At 27.2% G+C, this 23,391-nt stretch overlaps 1 protein-coding gene across 1 annotated transcript in view; it reads right to left on the reverse strand.

The window, feature by feature from the left end:
- Window positions 1-23,391, reverse strand: part of LOC136090314 (neural cell adhesion molecule 1-like) — a 99,149-nt gene that overhangs the window by 62,977 nt on the left and 12,781 nt on the right. The window contains exons 2-4 of the mRNA XM_065816749.1: window positions 23,095-23,167; window positions 22,190-22,369; window positions 2,406-2,528 (exon numbers count right to left, since the gene is read on the reverse strand). Of these exons, the coding sequence (XP_065672821.1) occupies window positions 2,406-2,528; window positions 22,190-22,369; window positions 23,095-23,149 (358 nt within the window). The 5' untranslated portion in view covers window positions 23,150-23,167. The remainder of the gene's footprint in view (window positions 1-2,405; window positions 2,529-22,189; window positions 22,370-23,094; window positions 23,168-23,391) is intronic.

Here is a 23,391-nt window from a genome sequence, read left to right on the forward strand (position 1 = left end):
TCATCCTAATGGATACATATATTTTCAAATACAATATTAAAATAACAATATAATTGCATAAAATAGCGATAGAAGTACACACAAATTCGACATACAAAACAATTTACTTTCTGTCTAAACTATTATGAATTTTCTTAAAAATTAATATTTTGTTGCACCAACCACCATTTTTAATAATGGCTTCCAAACAATATGGCATGAATTCTACCATGCTCGATAAAATTAATATCAGAAAGAAAAGAACTACCATCATGCTTTATTGTTTTAACAATACTTTTATGATTGATTTTTATATTTGCTTTCCTCCATGCAGTTTATTACTGTCTGAAACAAAAAGATTTATTTTTGTTTTGTCTGTAAATACAACATTGGACCCAATTTGCAGTGGTTCATTTTTGTATTTTTAGGCAAACCAAAATGTTTCTTTTTATTCACATCTGATACGTATGATCTTGCGAGTTACTTTTCTATTATAAATGTGTTTTTTTAATACCCGTCAAACAGTTTTAATATAAATTTATTTATTAATTCTCTTAAACACTTCTTCTTTTAATTGTTGTACACTTTGCTTTAGGTTATTTTTTATTTTTTATAAAATATAGCATATCAAATGTTTTCAATAAGATTCCTTTCTGCCTCTTTCACTATTCTAAATTTTGTTAATTTTACTTCATATCTAAATTTATTTATTTTATACTGTATTGTTGAATATCTTCTGAAAATGAATTTTATACTGTATTGTTGAATATCTTCTGTAAATGAATTTTATACTGTATTGTTGAATATCTTCTGTAAATGAATTTTCCTATTTCTCTCATTATACGGCTTTGACAATGATTTTTTACAATGATTTTTCTTGTAGAAACATTCATTTCTTATCGAAAATTTTCCATTATAACATTGAAATTCAGTATTTCACATACTATAGCTAACACAATACTAGTTGTTTTGTATGTTTGTTATATAATTTAACAAAAAACAACAACAAACAAACAGATAAAGGGCATAAACTGTCAACATTTTGTTTTGTATGGGTAATATTGTGTACTCTTACTGCTATTTTATAGTATTGTTATTTTAATATTTGTCTTGTTTTAACTAAAAAATGCTTAACACATTAGCTTTATGTTAAGTTGACTTCATAAAATTCTCTTTTTTTTATAACATTAACTATTTCAAACTGCTGTATAATAAGTTATTGCAAAAAAAGTTAATTGAAAAATGAACTCTATTATGCAAATATATTAATATTTTTTGAATGTTTTTTTCATATTAAACAGGCCTTGTTAGGAAGCGCTAAACAGCATTTTATGTACAAAGAGGCATTTTGCATATGCATTCAGCAGTCGTATGTTAAGTATAAACTTTTTAATTTTAAAATATTTAAATTATCTTTTAATATTGTTTATGTGATGTTTATTCAGAAAATATTAAGTAATAAAAAAAAGCATTTAACCGCAACTGTTATTTTTTTTGTTAAGGAAACTGATTATTCTATATATTTTTTTATTTTTATTTAAAAGACTAAATTAAAAATGATATTTAAAATTAAAGATTTAAATTCAGTTTTAAAAGAAAGTAAAAAAGTTTCATAATATTTATTGGAGACAAAAAATTTTTCTTATTATCTGCTAACTAATTCATTACCTAAAACGTAAGTCTCTCTGTCATAGATTAAAATATGTGAAAGCAAATAAAAAACTTTTTATTTCCTTTAATTAAAGGGAGAAGCGTTTTTGTTTAAAAGAACTCTTTTCACAAATGTATTTAAAAATTTTGTTCTTTTATTTATGATGTAATTTATTTGTGAACATTTATGTTTACAAATATTTATTTATGAACATTTATGTTTACAAATATCTTATTTATGAACATATATCTTATTTATGAACATTTATGTTTACAAATATCTTATTTATGAGCATTTATGTTTACAAATATCTTATTGGTAACTGATAAAATCTATCTATGAAATATTGTTTATAATCTTTATTAAAAATATTACATCAAATACTTAATTTATTTATGAACATTTATGCTTACAAATATCTTATTGGTAACTGATAAAATTTATCTATAAAATATTATTTGTAATCTTTATTAAAAAAATCATCAAATAAAAAGTAGAAAAAAAAAAGTTGTGATAAAGAAACAAAAATTACAATTAAGATAGTTCAAGAAATAAATTATAAAGAAATACAGTTTCGATGGCTGAACTGTAAAATAAACAAGATCTTGTCATTAAATTAAAAAAATGTTTGAACCTTTGAATCATAAACACTCTAGTCACATGCTTGAAATGGGCACATTTTAAAACCTAAAGTGTGCAAAATTTACTATGACAGTGTCAATCTAAATCTGCAAGTGTTGGTCTTTTATGTGTTTATAAATACAAATTTGATTACCTGGTAGTATAATTACATCCACCTGATAATCACTGTTAGGTGTTGCACAATACAATTTGTTTTGATTATATAGATCCTTAGCCTGAATACCAGATATGCTTAATTCAACTATTGTCTTTGAACCTAAATAAATAAAACTTATATTTTTTAAACTAATAAGTTTTGGTCAGAGGAAGTTACTAAAGTAAAATTCTTAGTTATTTTTATCATCATTTTTATTAAAGTCATAAGTCAAAATAAATACAATATATATATATATACACTTATATGTTGTCTGAAAGTTTTCTTCCATATTTTGTTGACAAAAAGTAAAAGTTAAAATGCAAGACCAGATTTTTTTTTTTATTAATTGATAGACTGCCTGCCCCAACCAAACCCTCAGTCGATGTAGCAGCACTCCCTTGCGAGTCAGGCTAAAAGATAGTAGATGTAGCAGTACTCCGTTGCGAGTCAGGCTATTTGTCAGTCAATGTAGCAGCACTCCCTAGCGAGTCAGGCTATAAGCTAGTCGATGTAGCAGCACTCCGTGCATGATTTACAGTAAAAAAAATAAAAATAAAAACATTGTTTATATTGTTAAAAACATTCAGAATGTTTTAAAAAACATTCTGGTCAATTAAATTTGCGTTTTTGCGGCTTTTTTAAAAAACGATTAATTTGTAATTAAATTAATGGATTTTACTTTCTGACAACACGCAAATGTTGGATGAAAGTCAAAAGTAATTAAAAGTGACGTATGTGTTGGCGTAAGAATCACTTTTTTCCTTCCGCTCTTCCCAAAGACAACAAACTAATATATATATATATATATATATATATATATATATATATATATATATATATATATATATATATATATAAATGGTCGATTACTCTACATTCACACTTAACTAAACCACCCATCCCAAGTCCTTAAGCATATCCCTCTCTCTATTAATGATAGACAGATCACAAAATCCATCAGATGAAAAATTATTAAACTCATCAAAAATATAATATGAAGAGGCATTAAAACAAAACGGGTTTAAAAACTTTAATTTAAAGTACAATCCAAAAAATAAGACACCCCCTAAAAAAAAATTATATAATTTGTTTTAACCCACTTTACAATAGAAGCGTATCTACCAATGTTGGCTAAATTTTTTTTGCAATTAACAGATAACCATTTCCTACTTTCAAACCCATTCCATAAACTATTAAGACAAAACACCATAAAGGTTTTATTTTCTTTTTCTTTCAACATCTACACTCCTGACAAGGCTGCAATCAACAACTATTAGAGTTGGAAGCTAGTGGAATAGAAAAGATGAAATTTATAGAGCAAGATAACAATTAAAATATTGCAAATTATATAAATCAGGAAAACAAAATAAAGGAAGCAAATTCCAAAGAACTGATGTTTGAGAAAAAAATTATTTTTTTGAAGTTTGTATTTTTGGAGCACTTAGGAACAGTCATGGGAAAAGAATGAGACTTAATTGAATATAGGGTAATAGAGAATGAATTTTAGTAGATGGCACAAGAAATGCTAGCTCTTTAGAGCAGTGCCCATTATAGCATTTATAGAAAAAAGAAAGAGAAACAACATTAAGATGGTGTGATAATGGTTGGAGGTTGGCTGCAAGAGCAGGTACCATTATGTTTACAATGTATTTTTGCGCCTTGTCTAAATGAGAAAGGGTATCATTGGAAGATCTGCCCCAAATATGGCAACAGTATTCCATACAAGGATGGACTCGAGAATTATAGATAAATAGAATCTGGAGTAAGAAAGTGGCAAGCATGATAAAGAGATGCAACCTTAGCAGATGCTAAATGTCCCCTCCAAGAAATCAGAGTGTTGACTTTTTATCAAGACAAGAATAAATGTACTATCATCAGCGAACAATGCCGCCTTAGATGTGAGATTTTCTGGGAGATTGTTAGTAAAAATTAAAAAAAGTATAGGGCCAAGAATAGAACCTTGGTTAGGGTACAAAAAAGAGTTCTATCCATTGAGGACAACTTTTATACTACAATTGGTAAGGAGGGATTCAATAATCTTAAAGATTTTACCTTATACACCGTAAGAAGAGAGCTTATGGAGAAAGCATACCAAACTTAATCAAAAGCTTTAAGATTTAGATAGCCTTAGCCTCTCTACATCAATCTAATGCACAATAAAACCTATCAGTTATTATCATTAACATATCAGCAGTAAAACAAGAAGATTGAAATCCATATTGATGATCAGAAAGTAAGTTATTAGATTCAAGATGAGAGATTAAATGTTTGTTAATTAAAGACTCAAAACCCTTGCTTATGATAGAAGAAGGTCAATGGGATGGAAGTTAGATGAGTCAGATCGCTCTCAATAATTTTTGAAAATAGGAATAACAGATCCTGCTTTCCAGCAGGCTGGAAACAAAGACTCTGATAAGCACATCTTAAATAGTTTCGAAAGTATACATGACAGCTCCGAAGAATGAGAAGTTTTTAGCAAACAATTCGGCTTTGTCTTTAGGTGAGGTAACAAAATCTGAACCATAGAAGAGTGGTAGAGTAACAAATTCACCCTTTCTTACTCCAGATTCTATTTATTTATTCTATTTAAGACACTGTTAAAGATTCTCCAGAAGTCTTGAGAGCCTAATTTTTAAAATGATATACGCAATTTAGTGATCTGAGAATAGCCGGCTTTGATGATAGACAAAAACGTTTAACAATGGTTTCTAGCAGTAGTAAACAGACGTCTGTTTGCTGGAGAATTGTTTTGCTAATAGATATAAAAGTAATGGTTTCAGAGCTCGAATTAACGTAAAAAAATCTAATCGCTATTTTTTTGTTGCTCATAACCCCTCCTCCACTCCCACCAGAGGGGAGGACGCATTATTTATTTTAACTTATTTATAACAACATATATAATAAGTCTCATTTTTGCATAAGATGTCATAACATTTACGTTCAGCGGTTGTAAAGTAGCTTTAGTTATAATTTACATTATTACTATTATTATATTGCATTAAATCTAACAGCTGTAATTTTGTAAAATCAATGAACTTGATATAATCTTCTTTTAATTAATTATTTTTAATTTTCTATTTTATTTACATATTTTAAACTGTTTAAAACAACTAGAATATTTAATTTTCTATAAATTTTTAACAGTAAAAAAAATTATTTAAAACTCTAACAAAACAATCTATAAATTTGAAACAGTTATAAAAACCTATTAAAAATGACGAAAACATTATCGTGATAAAATGTTAAAATTTAACATTTTCACGAAAACCCGCACAATCATAAACAAGAATGATAATTAAATACTTATTAAGTAAGTTTTGGGTCAGATCATTATATTTCAAGAAAACTTTGTGGGGTACCATCTCTGATTTTCCTGATTTTTACATATCATTATCTAAATGATGTAAATAGGTTAAATGTGCAATTTCAGAGTTCCAAGTGCAACGGTTTAGAAATTATAGCCATACAAACACTCTCAGGTAGCCCCCCTTGGTTCCTCGAATGGTAAAAATAGACAACTTTAAGGCCTTATAACTTTTTTCTAACTTTCAGCAAGTGGCTCATTTTTTCTAGAACTATTTTCTAGATATTTCTGTCTTAAAATTTGTGATTTTCATTAGCTTGTATCATGTTAGAAAAAAACTACAGCCTCCTAAACTTTGGAAAAATTCTGAAAAATGCTAAATAAAGGCAAAATGAAGTTAACCGTAGTATTTTTCTATTCATCAACAATTCCTTACATGTTAGTTTTCTAATTAGCTACAATGGTCTACAACAAATTGGCAAAATATAAGCAGCTTGTTACATTTTAGAAATCAGTTTTATCTAAAAATATATAGTCCACTTTACTAAAAAATCCCATTTTCAGCCATTTGGGGATGGCTCGTAAATTTTTCTAACACTTTGTATTGATCTGATATTAACAGCAAATAAGGCCATTAGATCTAACTATATAAAAATGTAAACATCACAAACTTGTCATGTTCACAACAAAAATGGCAGCATTTTTTATTAACCCTATTTTTCAATTATCAGGGCTGAATAGTGTTATTGGAAACCAGTGCCCCTCCAACCTGCTTTCTGGCCCATGTGAGGGATGTAACCCACTATCTGTAATTTGTTTTACAAAATTTTATATAATTGCTATAAAAACCATTTCTAGCCCAGCATTGTTGTTTATGTGAAAAGCATAGTTATCTTTTTTACAAAATTCTTGTATTCTCCCTTAAAAATGGCAATACATAATAATGTAGTTGAAAACAATTATATATGATAATTCATTTCATCCTTTTTTTAATAAGATAAGAGTAAAATCCTCTAGTGTTTTTGAGCTCAGGGTCATGTAACGTGGCAATAATGTCACTAACTGGATACCAATGATATCTGTGGTTGTTGGATACTTGAAATAATTGCCTGCTTTTTGTAAACAGCTAATACAAACTGTGTCACCTTTAAGATCAGTTATCTTTCCAGGAAAGAATTCACCAAAATAATTCACTAATACCCAATCATTAATATTGATATCAGTATTCATCGATTTTTGTGTATTAATGCAAGTATCTTCCAGCATGTGAAAAGAGTCAAATGTACTGCTCATTGATGTTACATAAGCTTTTAAACAGCATGATTGAGGTGAGAAATAATGGTATGAGCGAGTACCTTTGATGGCAGGAACATTCTCAAATCGTTTAGCAAGCACTTCATGTGTAATAGCAGCTGTTTCGGTTTCAGAAATGTAGATAAATCTGAAAAAGAGTTAACATAAATCATAATTCTATTTCCAAATATGTATTTAGTAAGGTCTTGTTTTAAGGAATCCTTTTCTATACTATTTGATTTTTTATAACTAAACATTCATACGTTATTTTTATTATTTTTGTTTAAATGCCTATTATGATATAGGATACTAGACATCAATTATTTGAAAAAATATCATAACCTAAATGTACATACACTTTGACAATAGCATGATATATACCTGATGTTTTTAATTTTTTCTTTAGCAACTAAGAACATGTCTCTCGGTGTCAAAATTTGATTGCCAATTGGCCTTTGAAGGGATAGGTTATGAATAACTCTTTTCACTGTACCACCTATTCCATCACATGCACTTTTTCCATGTGCAGTCCCAAAAAAATGCCAGTCTGCTTTTAGTCCATAGTCTTTTTCATGAAAACACAGGTTTTTCAAGTTAAACCTAAAATACAATAAGAAAAAAACCTATTCAGTTAAAGATTATCAATTTTGTATCCAATTTCAAAAACATCATTTCAAGGGCTGAAAATAGTTTGTCTAGAATAGGTAATTGTTATCAAAATTTTTTAAAAATATTGTGATATGAAAATTTAACCTATTTTTATACTGGCTGCTTGCACCATCAGTGAAATAATTGATCTTCTGAACTTGTGGATATTCCTCTTTCAGAATTGGTATGATTTTGGAAACATAACTGAAAACTGCCTCAGTATTGTGAATTAGATTGTCAGATATAACACAATAACATTTGCTTTCTGGTGATTGGTTTCCATTTAAAGATTGCACATATATGACAAATGGATGGAGAGTTGCTTGATTTTTGGAAAAATAGGATGACTGAACTTCATCTTGTATAATAAATGAAAAATTTTCAGCAAAATCCATTTGCATAATACATTCATTTGGCTTCATGTTTTCTTTGAGCTGGTTTAAAAAGAATGTCTGTGATTTGCTGACATAATGATGTTTTGTGAGGTTATATAACTTGTCTGTTAACTCTTCTAGAAACTCATCAGGACTTTTAACTATAGTTTCCAAGGAGCATCTATCAGTCTTCAACCATTGCTTATAAGTTATTTCATTTGCTGAATCCCCTAACAGTTCATTTAACTTTTTTTCAACTCTCTTTTTTCCAGGACACTTCTCACACTCATGAAACATACATGGCTTATTTTCTATTGAACATACAGCTAAGGCCATCAGATCTTTTAACTTTATTTCATTTTTTAATGATTTAACCATAAGATTTGGATTTTGATGGTCAATACAAACACAGACTGTGTGCGTGCCAGATTTTCCTGCAACAATACAATGTTGTGGCCTTAAAAGAGCAAATGATGTCAGTCCCACCTTTACTACACCATTAGATTTTGATTATTCTAACCATTTCTGGTAAAGTTCTGAAAGATTGCATAGTATGAGTCGTTTCTGAATGTGCTGTCTACCATCAACTGTCTTTATGCTAATGTAATCCTTTGCTCCTGGCAATAACCTGCTGTTACTATCATCCTCATAAAAGTTAACAATTTGATTTACAACTTCAGTAGTCAATTTTTTAGGATTTCTTATGTCTGTTGATCTCTCACCAAGGATTCCTTTAACATCCCGCAAAGCTCTAGCTTGCTTCACCATATATTGTGTTGTTTTAAATTCATTTATTGTTTCCTGAATAGTCCAATGGAGTGGAGCTAAAGTGAGCAATTTTATTTTTTGTGAAATATTGATCTCATTACGAAACTTTTGTTTAAGCTGTTCTACAATAAAATCTAAAGAGGAACTTTTGAGCATACTAATTTGAAGCTCATCTCGTCCAGATGCATTCAATGATTCATTTAGCAACTTAACTTTCTTTTTTATTTTATTGTCTATTTGTAGCATACTCATGCTGGATGATCTTTTAATAGGAGACACACCAAATTTAACAAGACAAGGATTTATAGTATCAATTTGTGTGACAGAGTTATCAGGTGATATGTAATCTGGATCGTGTCTCTTGTCAACTTCTTCAACATTCTTGATTTTTCTTACACAACCAAAACATTTTTTTTTCCAGGAATTAAATTAGAGTCCAGTTGATTATGCTCCAGAGTGACAGTTGTCAGGTTTCCTTTAACAATCTTTGAATGAATTGAGAACGGGTCACAACATGATTTATGGTATGTTGAATAGTAATTAATAAATTGTAACCTATGGTGAGTGCAAATTGTATGCAAATGAATATTTCTTATTCCAGTTCTTAAGGTCAGCAGGTATTTATCTTCATTTACTATTTCTGAAATTTCAGACTGACTGCAGTATGTATTTTTATGACAATCTAACTTTAGTTCAATACCAATAGAACAAGTATTCATGTTTATCTAATAAATTTAATTAAGATGAAATATTATTGAACCTTCTTATGTATAATTTTCTATGAAGTTATATAGGAGAAGTAAGTTCAATAATGATTTGATTACATATATATATATATATATATATATATATATATATATATATATATATATATATATATATATATATATATACATACATATATATATATATATATATATATATATATATATGTATATATATACAATATATATATATATATATATATATATATATATACATATATATATATATATATATATATATATATATATATATATATATATATATATATATATACATATATATATATATATTAGGGTGGTGCTAAAAACAACTTTTTTTGAAAATGTCAGCTGACAACCCCTAAATGTGTTTTATATAATAAAATAATACTGGATTTAAAAAATTTTTGAATAAAAAATATTTTTACAGGTGCCACAAGGCCCTTATACATCAAACAGGTCCCTAATATAAAAAAAAAAGTTTTTCAAAAGTATGTCATGTTGGGTCTCAAACGAAGCAAAATCATATACAAATTTCAAAATTAATATTCATTTTATAAAAAAACATAGATAAAAAAAATTATAATCAAAAAATCTTGTTAAATTCCCTATTTTTCATTTTTAGTTAAAAAACGTAACTTTTTGTTTACTAAAATCTAAAATAAAAATTTAATTATAAAATGATTCATATTTTTGAAATTTTTATATATTTTTGCATCATTTGAGACCCATCATGACATACTTTTGAAAAACTTTTTTTTTTATATTATTAGGGACCTGTTTGATGTATTAGGGCCTTGTGGCACCCGTAAAAATATTTTTTATTCAAAAATTTTAAAATCCAGTATTATTTTATTATATAAAACACATTTAGGGGTTGTCAGCTGACATTTTCAAAAAAAGTTGTTTTTACCACCACCCTAATATATATATACATATATATATATATATATATATATATATATATATATATATATATATATATATATATATATATATGCATGTATGTATGTATGTATGTATGTATGTATGTATGTATGTATGTATACATACATACATACATACATAAGATCCAACAATTAAAAACACATACAAATAATGTAATGAAAAAAATGGAAACAAACTGCAATAGCAAAGTTTATTGAACAGAAAAATATCAAGGTAAGTTATTTTGAGTTATAAATGCTTATATATTTACATTTGCAAAAGGGTATATTATATAGAATCATTGCATTTTTAGATAAATAGTTAAAATTAACTAATAAAATTGAAACTCATACTTTGTTAAAAAACTTATTTAAACAAAACATTAAATCAATATTGTAATGGCTTGATTAGTCTTGTTATACTTCATATTGCCAGTAATGTATGAACCCACTGTCCTACTATTGCCTTGAATTATTAGCAATTCAATCAACTATAAAAAAATCATCATAATAAAGATTAAATCGCAATTTTATGATTAACTAAATTTTTTTTTGAGTGACACCTTTTAAAAATAATGCAGGCTCTATATAGTTATTACCTCTTTAGGTGTGCTCCTATCCGGTATAAAGTCCAGATCAGGGAGAAAGTAACCAACCATATCTCTTTTTTTTTAAGAAATGACTTATGATAGGCTACATCCCTCGCATGGGCCAGAAAGCAGGTTGGAGGGACACTGGTTTCCAATAACACTATTCAGCCCTGATAATTGAAAAATAGGGTTAATAAAAAATGCTGCCATTTTTGTTGTGAACATGACAAGTTTGTGATGTTTACATTTTTATATAGTTAGATCTAATGGCCTTATTTGCTGTTAATATCAGATCAATACAAAGTGTTAGAAAAATTTACGAGCCATCCCCAAATGGCTGAAAATGGGATTTTTTAGTAAAGTGGACTATATATTTTTAGATAAAACTGATTTCTAAAATGTAACAAGCTGCTTATATTTTGCCAATTTGTTGTAGACCATTGTAGCTAATTAGAAAACTAACATGTAAGGACTTGTTGATGAATAGAAAAATACTACGGTTAACTTCATTTTGCCTTTATTTAGCATTTTTCAGAATTTTTCCAAAGTTTAGGAGGCTGTAGTTTTTTTCTAACATGATACAAGCTAATGAAAATCACAAATTTTAAGACAGAAATATCTAGAAAATAGTTCTAGAAAAAATGAGCCACTTGCTGAAAGTTAGAAAAAAGTTATAAGGCCTTAAAGTTGTCTATTTTTACCATTCGAGGAACCGAGGGGGGCTACCTGAGAGTGTTTGTATGGCTATAATTTCTAAACCGTTGCACTTGGAACTCTGAAATTGCACATTTAACCTATTTACATCATTTAGATAATGATATGTAAAAATCAGGAAAATCAGAGATGGTACCCCACAAGCCATTGGTTGAAATATAATGATTTGACCCAATACCAACTCTTGTAAAAGCGTCTGTTATACATTTTTTCAGGCCAACAGCATTAGAAGTCTCTGCCATTTCAATAGACAAGAATTCTACTTTCAGACTTCCGTCTTTTAAATAAAGAATGTAAATCAATTCCTGTTCGGATACAGCTGAATCTGTGTTTCCATCACAGAGAACACAGTAAAATCTACAATTTTTTAAACATTCAGTTAATTTGTTTTTAATTTTTTTTTTTTTTTTTTTTTTTTTATTGTTATTAAATTACGGAGCCAATGTAATCTGTAAATATTGCAGCTGAACGGTCAGTGCCATAAGAATTTCCTAAATTTGTAACCTTATTCTTCTTTTCTAATGCAATCAAATAAGGATAATCTGTGAATCGACGCTCTCATTTTGCTAAGTAGTTAATATTAAACTTTTTCTGTAACGAGTCAGCGTTTTTTACGGCCATTTTACGTAAACCACGCCTGATTGGATTATTATGAATAACATGGTTAGATAATAAAACTGAACCTAATGTTGTTTGTTGATGAATTCGTGTGGCCTCTTTATGTTGCGCACTGCTTAAGTGCGATGCCAGTGAATCTTTTTTTATTGATATTGTTCCTGGTTTGATCCAGGTCATGGAAAACAATTTTGTTTGACTTATCCATTTTTTAAATTGTTTACATAAACTGTCTCTTAATCTTATAACTTCATTTCCATTTAAATCATATTCTAATTCGCAATTAAAATGTTTTTCCCTGTGGTCCTTATTTGCATCCATTTATTGCTATTAATTTAAAATTAGCAAGTGTACTAACAAACTTTAAAGTTTTTTTTTTAATAACTATTTAGAGTCTATATTGCCTTCCACTATTCTTCGCAAAATAAACTTATAAAAATATCATTAAATTTGTTCATAATGAATGAGCTAAATCGGAATAAAGCCCTTGAGAATTCGAGTTAAGAAAGTGACTTTTTAATCAATTAACTTTTATTTCTTTTTTCAATCAAAATCTTTTATTTCTTGATTCGAATAGGTATTTAATCGTTTGTTTTTTATAAATTTTTCCTTCCTTAAACAATCGGTCTTTTCCCTGCATTTGAACATTTTTGCTAATTGATTTTCTAAATCTTTTATTTTTCTTTCTTTTACTTTATGCTCCACTTTAGAAAAAAAATTATCGTTACAGAAGTCACTGCAGTTTTATACTGTAAAAGAACACTATATATTCGCGAATAGAGTATCAATCTTTTAAAATAAAAAAAGAATAATCATGAAAAAAAGAAAGATTGCGAAAAAACAAATTTTAAGAAAAAACTAATCGCGAAGGTGCGAAAAGTAATCGTGATTCACGATTGCGATACGCTTAATTCGAGCCCTGGGTTTTGAATAATAATTGCAACAGCACAATGAGAGGTAAACCATGGAGAAGTGTGAGACTTGACTTGGAATCGTCAAGAGAGAATAAAGGATTGCCACCTGAATCCAAGAAGTTATATAAGAAGCACATTTGTCGGCAGGAAGGCAAAAGATTTCTACCCAAGGGCCATTACAAAGAAAATCACAGAATGGGTCCCAATCAGCTTTAAGGTAGTTGTAAAAAGTACAATGTTAAGGGGATTAATCTGTGAAAACTCAGAAGCACCTAAGGGTAAATGTGGAGAAATTGAGCACTGACTAGAATCAGAAACAAGTCATAAGTTGAATAAAGAAGATTAATTTTTTGGAATGTCTGGAAAGCGAGTTGGAAAGTTGACTATTTGTGTAAGGTTTTTTTATTTTTGATCAGAAATAACATTGAAAAGAGTGCAATCTTGAGATGAAGGAGTGCGATATAGCACAATGAGAAAGGTGACAAAGTGAAGTGGTAAAAAACAAAGAAAGCAATAAAAGAATAGTCTGAGGATTCAAACTTTCCTGACAAATGGGTGAACTCTTACAAATGTAGATGCTCAGCACAAACATGCGAGTATCAGAGTCCTTACGAATCAAAGGAAGCCATCAACACTAAGATCACAAGATAAGACAGCTGAACTCAAACTAGTCTCACAAAGAGCAAGTAGGTCTGGTGAACTTTGCAAGAGATAAGACTTAACAGAAGAAAAGCTATTTCGAAGACCACAAATATTAGTGAATGATAGATTTAGAGAACTTGATTATGACAATGGTTTTTTGCATTTTATAGTTTTTGGTACTTTTTTACTCATTTTTGGATTTGTTAAACGACTCAGCTCGAAGCACAGATAGTACTCAGTACACTACTCAATTGTCAGAGCTATTGCCTCATTACTATTAATAAACCCTAAGCCATAACAACGGGCTCCAAATATGGCCTTAACAATGCGCACCAAAAAGAATGAACAGGGACACCATCCCTGTGCAACATGGCACTATTAGTACTCTGATATTATACAGCTGTTAATGGAATCAAACTCTCTGAGAGCTACCACAGAGTTTGGGAAACCTGATTATCAGCTGACCTCAGAACCCTAAAACTGAGTTTTAGAGCTGTATCCTCAATAGGAAATAATAGAATGAGTTGCCTAATCATAAATACAGAGACACAAGTAAAACCCATGCGTTGAGTCAAAAAGATCTAGCATTCAACATCCTAAACTGGAAACAATGTATTATAATTACATCTACAACAGCCTAGTAGATAAAGAAGGGGTGCGAGGCTAGTCAACAGATGGAATCTGTTTACCCCTTAAGTCTTTACCTCGGAGGCCTTCAACAAAGCAGTAGCCGGATGCACTTAACATCTGCCCAAGATGAGTATTTTTATCAAGACACCATCTTTAGCCTTTACTCAACCAAGAGCCCCAAGTCAGAGTTGGCTTTTCCTAGTCTTTGCCTAAAAAAGCGTATCCTACAGAGCAGCAGGACATGAAACAGGTTGTATTGGGTTACATGTTACTAGCAGCAGGATAACCTGACTATACCACAAACCTGAAGATTAGAAGGTTAGGTACAGCTGCTCAAACAACATTTCAAAAATCATAGAGAGTCACAACAAAAAAATAAATTTAAAAAGCACAACCGAAAATTTCTCTTGTAATTGCAAACCAAAACGAATCTGCCTATCAAATAAATATTGTAGAGCAATAAATATAATTTATAAATGCATAGCATCTTCCCTAAACACAACCAGCAAAGCATACATTGGTTTATAAAAGGGCACATGGAAAAAAAGATATGCGAATCATAAGCAATCATTTAAAAATAACAAACTTTCAAATGCAACCCTAACTCTCAGAATATATATGAGAAACTAGGGGAAAAATCTAAGAAACACCTGAATTAACTTGGTCAATCCTGAAAAGAGCTCCTGCTTACAACACATCAAAAAAATGTTTACTTTGTTTTTATGAAAAACTAATAATTTATTTTTTTTAAATGCTGAAGAGCTACTGAATAATAAAACAGAGTTGATTTCCAAATGTCATCATAAAAACAAATTTCTAATAAGCAATCACAAACCAGAACATTATATACAAACGCTTGTAACAATAGCTTTTTTTGTATAATTTTTATGTATAGTTTTGCATAACTAGCTTTATTTGTATATAATGATTTAAAAAAAATTATATTTAGCTTTATTTTCTACATAAATATTATTTTTACATATATATTATTATTAGCTCTGACTCAGTTCACTGAGCACTTTCTAGATAGTATATGCACTTCAAAATAACATCACTACAAATATACATACAAAGAATAGATACAAAGAATATATATATATATATATATATATATATATATATATATATATATATATATATATATATATATATACATATATATATACATATATATATAATCTTTAAAAGTCATATTCTTGTTATACGATATGTTTATAAATATGAAAATTGATTTCAATAAAAAGGCAGCATATAACAATTTTTAAATATATTTTGATATAATAATATTTTAACAATATTTTGCTGAACTATTGTGGTCAGCATCATCAGGTAATGATTAATGAGTTACTATCATAAGGTAATGATTGAGTCTGGCTCTTGCCCACACTCCTCTAAAACGGTTTACGAGAGCAATTTATGGCTCTCACTAAAGTATCATTTTCATAACCTGCAATGCTTCTTAATAGATACGGTTGTTGCAAAAAAAAAAATTAAAAAAAAGCACCGATTTAAATGCATCTGTTTTTTATTAGATTGGATTATTTGATAAATATAAAATTTAAATTTAAAATAAAATTAAAAAACCTAAATTATATTGATAAAATATTAAATTGTTTATCTGATAAAAAATTAAATTATTACACTCTAAAATATTGCATAATAATTTTCATTTTATGTAATGAGTTATATATTTTATATTTTAATATTTATATATTAATCACTTTTATTGTGGAATTTTTAACTGTTGTAAGAATTCTTAAAATGCCTGCATTCTGTTACAATAAGAAAATATAAAACAATTTTTATAAGCAGTAAAATCTTTTGTCTCTTTGACAAATTTTTCGTAAAAATAAGTAATGTTAATAAATAATTTATTAAATAAATGGATAGCTAGTGTGAAAACCTAAAGACAATACTTGTCTGAAAAACTTTTTCATGGCGCAATAAATGACGCTTGTTATGTATATACCAGGCTTGGTCAGGAAGCTGGAGCGATCACTCTTGATTATTGACCACAGAAATAATATTTAGTTGCAAAAAACTTGCCAGATTTTTTAATTGTTTTGAGAACATTTCAAAAAAAAAAAAAAGCGCAATAAAGACTGGACAGATGAGAGACAATTACAAGAAAAAAAATAAACTCGGAAAAGAAAATAACTTTTAATGCAAAAAAATTTAAAGCAAAATAAATTACATTTAGAACGAATATTTTCGAAACACCACTCTTTTATAATTTTTTTATAAAATTAAGCAATGTTTTTTATATAAAGTAACATATTACGATTGCTTAATAAGGAAACAATTGTTCTTTTATTTATCAAAGAGTATAATATAATTTTTATTTATATACTTGTGTCTTATTTCCAGTGCTACATTAAGAGGGGTGGGGTTAAAAAGGGCTATAGCCCTCGGTCCCGCAATATTAGGGGCCCCAAAATAGTCAAGAAGACCTTTTTTTAGCCATTTTTACGCTGTGGCACATAAACAAAGTCTCCAAAATAAAAATAGCCCCCAGCCCCAAAAAATCCAACAAGATTCTAATAAAACTAACGCTAGTTTTAGTTTTATTTAAGCTAAATAAAAAAGTTAATTTTTTTAATAACTATTTTATGCTTCGCGTAGTTTGAAAAGTTTAACATATTTGAAACTATTCTTCTTAGTAAGATGAACAAATGAAATAACTAAATTATTGAGTTACTGTAGAAATTTAATTAACAAGATAGAAATCAATTAAAAAGGTTAAAAATAGAAGAGGAAGCGGAACTGCTTTACAATACCGCTGATGATGTTTAGTGAGTGGGCTTTTTAATTTTATTTAGTACATAAAACAGAAAAAAGTAACTTTAAGTTTAAGTATAACAACTTTGTAAGAATGGCAACTGAAGCGAAAATAATTGGAGTTAGTAAACTAATATCTAAGAACTTAAAAACTTTTCTTTCTTGAGGGATTATATATATATATATATATATATATATATATATATATATATATATATATATATATATATATATATATATATATATATATATATATATATATATATATATATTAGGGTGTCCCAAAAAACAACATTTTTGAAAAATATATGCAGAGACCCCCTTAATGAGTTCTATCTAATACAAAAACAATAGATTTAAAAATTTTTTGAATAAAAAATATTTTAAGGGGTCACTCAAGACCCTCAAATATTTAATGAGTCCCTAATATTTTCATAAAAAAAGTTTTTTAAAAGTATGTCAACCTGGTACTCAAATGAAGCAAAATTATATAAAAATTTCAAAAATAATATTTAATTTGGAAAAATTTTAACCTATTTATCAAAATTGTCATAAAAATACATAAAAATGCATTTTTTTATTTTTTAAAACCAAAAATAACAATTCTGTATTTGAAATCTATATTATTTTTGAAACTTTTATATAATTTCGCTTCATTTGAGTACCAGGTTGACATATTTTTGAAAAAATTTTTTTTTGAAAATATTAGGGACCCATTAAATATTCGAGGGTCTTGAGGGACCCCTTAAAATATTTTTTATTCAAAAAAATTTTAAATCTAGTGTTTTTGTATTAGATAGAACACATTAAGGGGGTCTCTGCATATATTTTTCAAAAATGTTGTTTTTTGGGACACCCTAATATATATATATATATATATATATATATATATATATATATATATATATATATATATATATATATATATATATATATATATATATATATATATATGTATATATATATATAAAGTCAGCTCCCGACAGCATGCTATTTCAGGATGACGTTACACTGCTCACCTAACTCAGCAGTATAAGATATATATATCTTATACTGCTGAATTAGGTGAGCAGTGTAATGTCATCCTGAAATAGCATGCTGTCGGGAGCTTCAGTACATACATCGACTGACAAATAGTCTGACTCGCAGTGGCGTGCTGCTACATTGACTGAGGGTTTGGCATGATGACAGCAATCTTTTCATTCATTATTTTTTGTTTTTTCCTTCTTTTTCTAAAAAAGTCGTATCAATTTAGATAAGCAAAAAAAGTGAGCAAATGCTTACATAAATATGCTATAGTACTAGAAACTTCTTGTATGTTTATTTCATAATTAGTTTTATCAACTTTGATTATTAATAATTTCATTGAAAACAAAAACCATAAACTGAAAAAAGAAAATAAATCTTAACCTAAGAGAAATTAAACAAAAGTAATAAGTAAGCTATAAATTAAATTTATATTTTTAAATTTAGAAGTTTTTCGCTTGATAGATTTGCGTAAAGATTACAGTTTTGAAGTTAATTATTCCAAACTTATTGCAAATATATTATAAACTGAAATTTTAATAATTTTATCACTTATGGGGTTTATAGCATACCATTTTATGTAAATTTTTTTGATATAAACTACTTACTAAAATACAAGATTTTTCACTTTTTTTATTTTACTGTTTTTGTTATCTCATTTTTAGGATGCCTGTTAATTCCATCAACGAACTTTGATATAGTGAGGGAAAAAAACAAATTATATGTCCGAAAAATGAAACAAAAATAAAACATATACAACATGCAATTTATTTAAGAATTATATACAACAATATAAAAAAGGAACCATATTTTTAATTCAATTCAATGTAAATAAAAAATAATATTATACATGAATTATTGATAACTATATAATAAACTATGCCTAGGGTCTGTATATCTGTAACCAGATATGTGCCTAGGGCCGCCAAATAACAAGAGCTGGTCCTGATTGGTGCAATGCTTTATTTAAGGTCTTTTATCAGAAAAAATAGCGGTCAGTGTGCTGATACATTTATTGATTGAAATTTCAATTACATTGAAAAATCAAAATAACATTAAGGGAACAGTTTCATACAAGCATTCAATTTTGTCAGCATTTTTTTAATAGAAACAGCGAGGTTCTTTTATTTAATTTCTTCCATACTAACATAATTGCCCAATAACTTTTATTACTTTTTTATAAACCTTTTATTTTAGTAAGTAGTTTATATCAAACAACATATAATTTTTTACACAGGACTCAATTCAACTTTTTATAAAGTCCCAGACAAAATGTCAGATCAAAATTTGTTTTGGTTCAGACAAAGTCAGCCTTCTTCATTTGGCCAGCGCTTTCGCGCTTAAATCTTTTCGTGCTCGCCCGCACACTCGCAAAAATTTTGACAAGCGCATAAAAAAGCATTTGCCAAAAAAAATTAATAAAAGCGTTTTATTTTAAATTGCAACAAAACTTTTTTGTTCATTTGTTCAACTTTTATGAAAAATGGCTTTTTTTTACCAGTTTTTTTTAATTATTTTATTAAGTATTTATTCAAGCATTATTTTTGCTATTTTTTTAAAAATAAATAGCAGGAAAAAAAGAATCGCGCAGGCTAATTTAAAAATGACCATTCTGCCAGCGCTTTTTCTTGCGCTGTTATTAAATTTCAAACGGAGAGGACTGCAAAGTCTGATCAAACTTTTAATATAATTTTTACGCTTTTATGGAACCGAGTAATGCAATCGAAATCTTTTTCATGTTATTCAGTATATTTAACAGTAGTCTAGTAAAGTTGTAGTTTCTCTCCATATTTTTTAGAATATTTTATCGCTGATTTTTGTTTTTAATAAAATAGTTTCAATTTAATATTGTGTATTTTTTTAGATAGACTTAAATTTTCAAGCTGTAACTGACAACGCTTATAATTTTTTTTACTTTACAGTTTGACAACGGCTGTTTTGATGTTTTAACAATTCAAATGCAATAAAAAAATCATTACGTTAAAATAACTTTTAATCGTTGATCTTTTTTAAAGTTTTTAATTCAAGACAAGGCTTTAGATAAAATCAAAAATTAATTATAATGATTGTTTAAAATAAACGCATTAAGTTTAAATTAAATGTTACATCATTTTTTTTTTTAGTAGGTATGTACTTTTTATGATAAACTTAAACATTTGAAACTATTTTTCCATGTCTTTCTAAAAATCTATTAAAAGATTATTTTTTTTAAGTTCCTTTACATTATGAATAAGTTAAATTAAATTTTCCCATGATTTAATTGCTTTATTATTTTTCTATTTTTACTAAGAATTGTTTAAAATTTGTTTTTTTTAAACTTGACTTACTAATTAAAGCATGAAACGAATAAAAATTATGATTTTAAAAAAACTATGTTATTTTTTTAAACAATTTTTTTTGAAACATTTTGAAAAAAATCTTTATACAACTTAAAAATATTATATATTTTTCTTTCCAATAATTTAATTCCACTTTCAGAATTTAATTTCCGTCGGCCAAAATGTCCGATTACTTGTAAATTGATCCGACAAACTGAGGTTTAAGCTGGACCAATGTCCAATGTCCGACTGTTAAATTGAGCCTTGTCAAATAAAATGGTGTGCTATAAACCCCACATCATCCAATTCATTCTTGCTCTAACTTACTACAACAAAATTATTAAAAACTTTATTTATAAATAAGTTTGGAATAATTAACTTCAAAACTGTGATCTTCACACAGGTCTATCAACCAAAAAACTTTTAAATTTTTAAAAATATAAATTTGGTTTATAGATTACTTTTTACTTTTGTTTATATTCTCTTAGGTTGAGATTTATTTTCTTTTTTCAGTTAATGGTTTTTGTTTTCATATTTACTTCGTTTACTTTCACTTTTTAAATGCCATTTTTAAAATTGCATGAAAATTATCTTTCTATTTTAAAAGCCATGGACATGTCAGCAAAACAAAAGTATTACATACATGGTCATATAAAGACCTGCGATCGCACGCCTTCCTGTGAAAGACTGAGTATGTGTTTTTAAAATTAGAGTGAACAAAATATATTCACATTTTGTCAACACAGATACACAATATTTTTTTATTTCTTTTTAATTATTATCATTATTATTTTCTTTTTTTTATATGCATTTAAATTTTATTTATGAAATGAATTAGCAACTGATTTTTAAGGAATAGCAGTCATAGATAGTATACAGCCTAGTTGATTTTTATAGGAATGGCATAAAGAGTGTATATTCGTCAAATAATAAACATCTATATAACCACTTAACAAACATGTCTTTTTTAATTTAGTTTATTTTATTGAATTCCAACCCCTCTCTTCACCAAGACTCCAGGGGTCACAACAGTCAAAGAGATTACTTATTTTTTTATTTAATCATTTTTATTTGTAACTTTCTTTTAACCATGAAAACACAAAACAGTTTGGGTTGTTAAAGAAAGCTGTTGGACAAATAAACAGGATGAGCAGGTTACTTCCAAAAACATTTTTGGATTTTATCCTTGAACCTCTTGGTCGTCAAAAGTTCTACCACTAGTCTACTACCAAAGATTTTAGAAAAGTTATTAAGTTTTACCAATCATATTCTAAATAGAACTAAGTTGATTTAGGTCATATCTTTGGTCAAATATAAAGTATTAAATAACTAAATAGTCTAAATAACTCATTTTTCAAACATGACTATTTTTTTCAGAAGTTTGCTCAAAATTAATTAAATAACTAATTTTTCAGCATAAATTATTAACTAATGACTTGATTTAAGATAAATAAAGAATTTTTACTTATATAAATAATTGTAAAACAAAATAGTTTACCATTATAAGTTGTTGTCACAACTATATGATTATCAGGAGTAGTTTTAATTTCATGTGAATCAGCTCTAAATTTAGTCGTTATATTGATTGTTCCAGCAGTATCTTCTGCAATGCATTTGATAAAAAATGTTGCATTTTCTACAGCAACTATCGGACTGCTTGGCTCAATATGAAATTTAACTAAAATAAAATAATTTAAAATTAAAAAATCAAAATTAGGACCTTTAATTCTCAACTAAAACCAAATGGTACAAGTTTTAGTTGAGAAATATTGTCATTAACAAGTGCAGGTTGCTGCACTTGTTAATGATTACATTTTGTTAATAATTATTTTCTTAGAGAGAAAATCAGCTGAAAAATAACTTCTTTTTATTGAAAAAAATTAATACTGGTAACTAATACAAATTATTTGGCAAATGTCTTTCCTATTAAAATTGGAAAAAATCAATCTGACCACACATTTATTTTTATATATAATATGAAAATATTATAGTTCCTTTTGAAGAAAAAAAGCACTACTAAAATTTTGATCTTAAAAAAAAACATTTTTAATGCATAGAGGTTCATATAGTTTTACAAAAAAAAAAACACCATTTATAATAAATTATTATAACTCTATTAAACTGCTAAGCAGCTAAACTTTTGGCTATACATATTTAGAATCAAAAAAAGGTATCAGTTTGATAAAGTTTTTTAGGAAAAAGTTAAAAACATTACATTTTAATTTTTACAACTTGTATCTTTTAATTTTATGAGTATATTTTACTTTTATTCGTAATAATTTAAAAACTGCCTTCAAACAACTTTTTAAAAGAAAAAAAATCATGTCAAGCACACTAATCAGTAACATTAAATTTAAAAAGTATATTAGAAATAAAATCAGGTAAAAGTTATTTTCTACATACCCTCTGCAAGTAAACACTTCACAAAATAAAGAAAACACAAAGTTTTCAAAATCATTTTTCTCAAATTTTTTATCTAAAAAAAAAATTTTTTATTCACAGATAAAATTTAAGCTTCCATTAAAAACATTTTATACTATTGGAATAATAAATTTTAGATATGTCTAACACATTGAAATTTGATGACTTAAAATATATATATATATATATATATATATATATATATATATATATATATATATATATATATATATATATTATATATATATACATATATATCATAGATATATAAATTACTGG

Source organism: Hydra vulgaris, chromosome 13 (assembly GCF_038396675.1).
Source record: "Hydra vulgaris chromosome 13, alternate assembly HydraT2T_AEP".
Lineage (NCBI taxonomy): Eukaryota > Metazoa > Cnidaria > Hydrozoa > Anthoathecata > Hydridae > Hydra > Hydra vulgaris.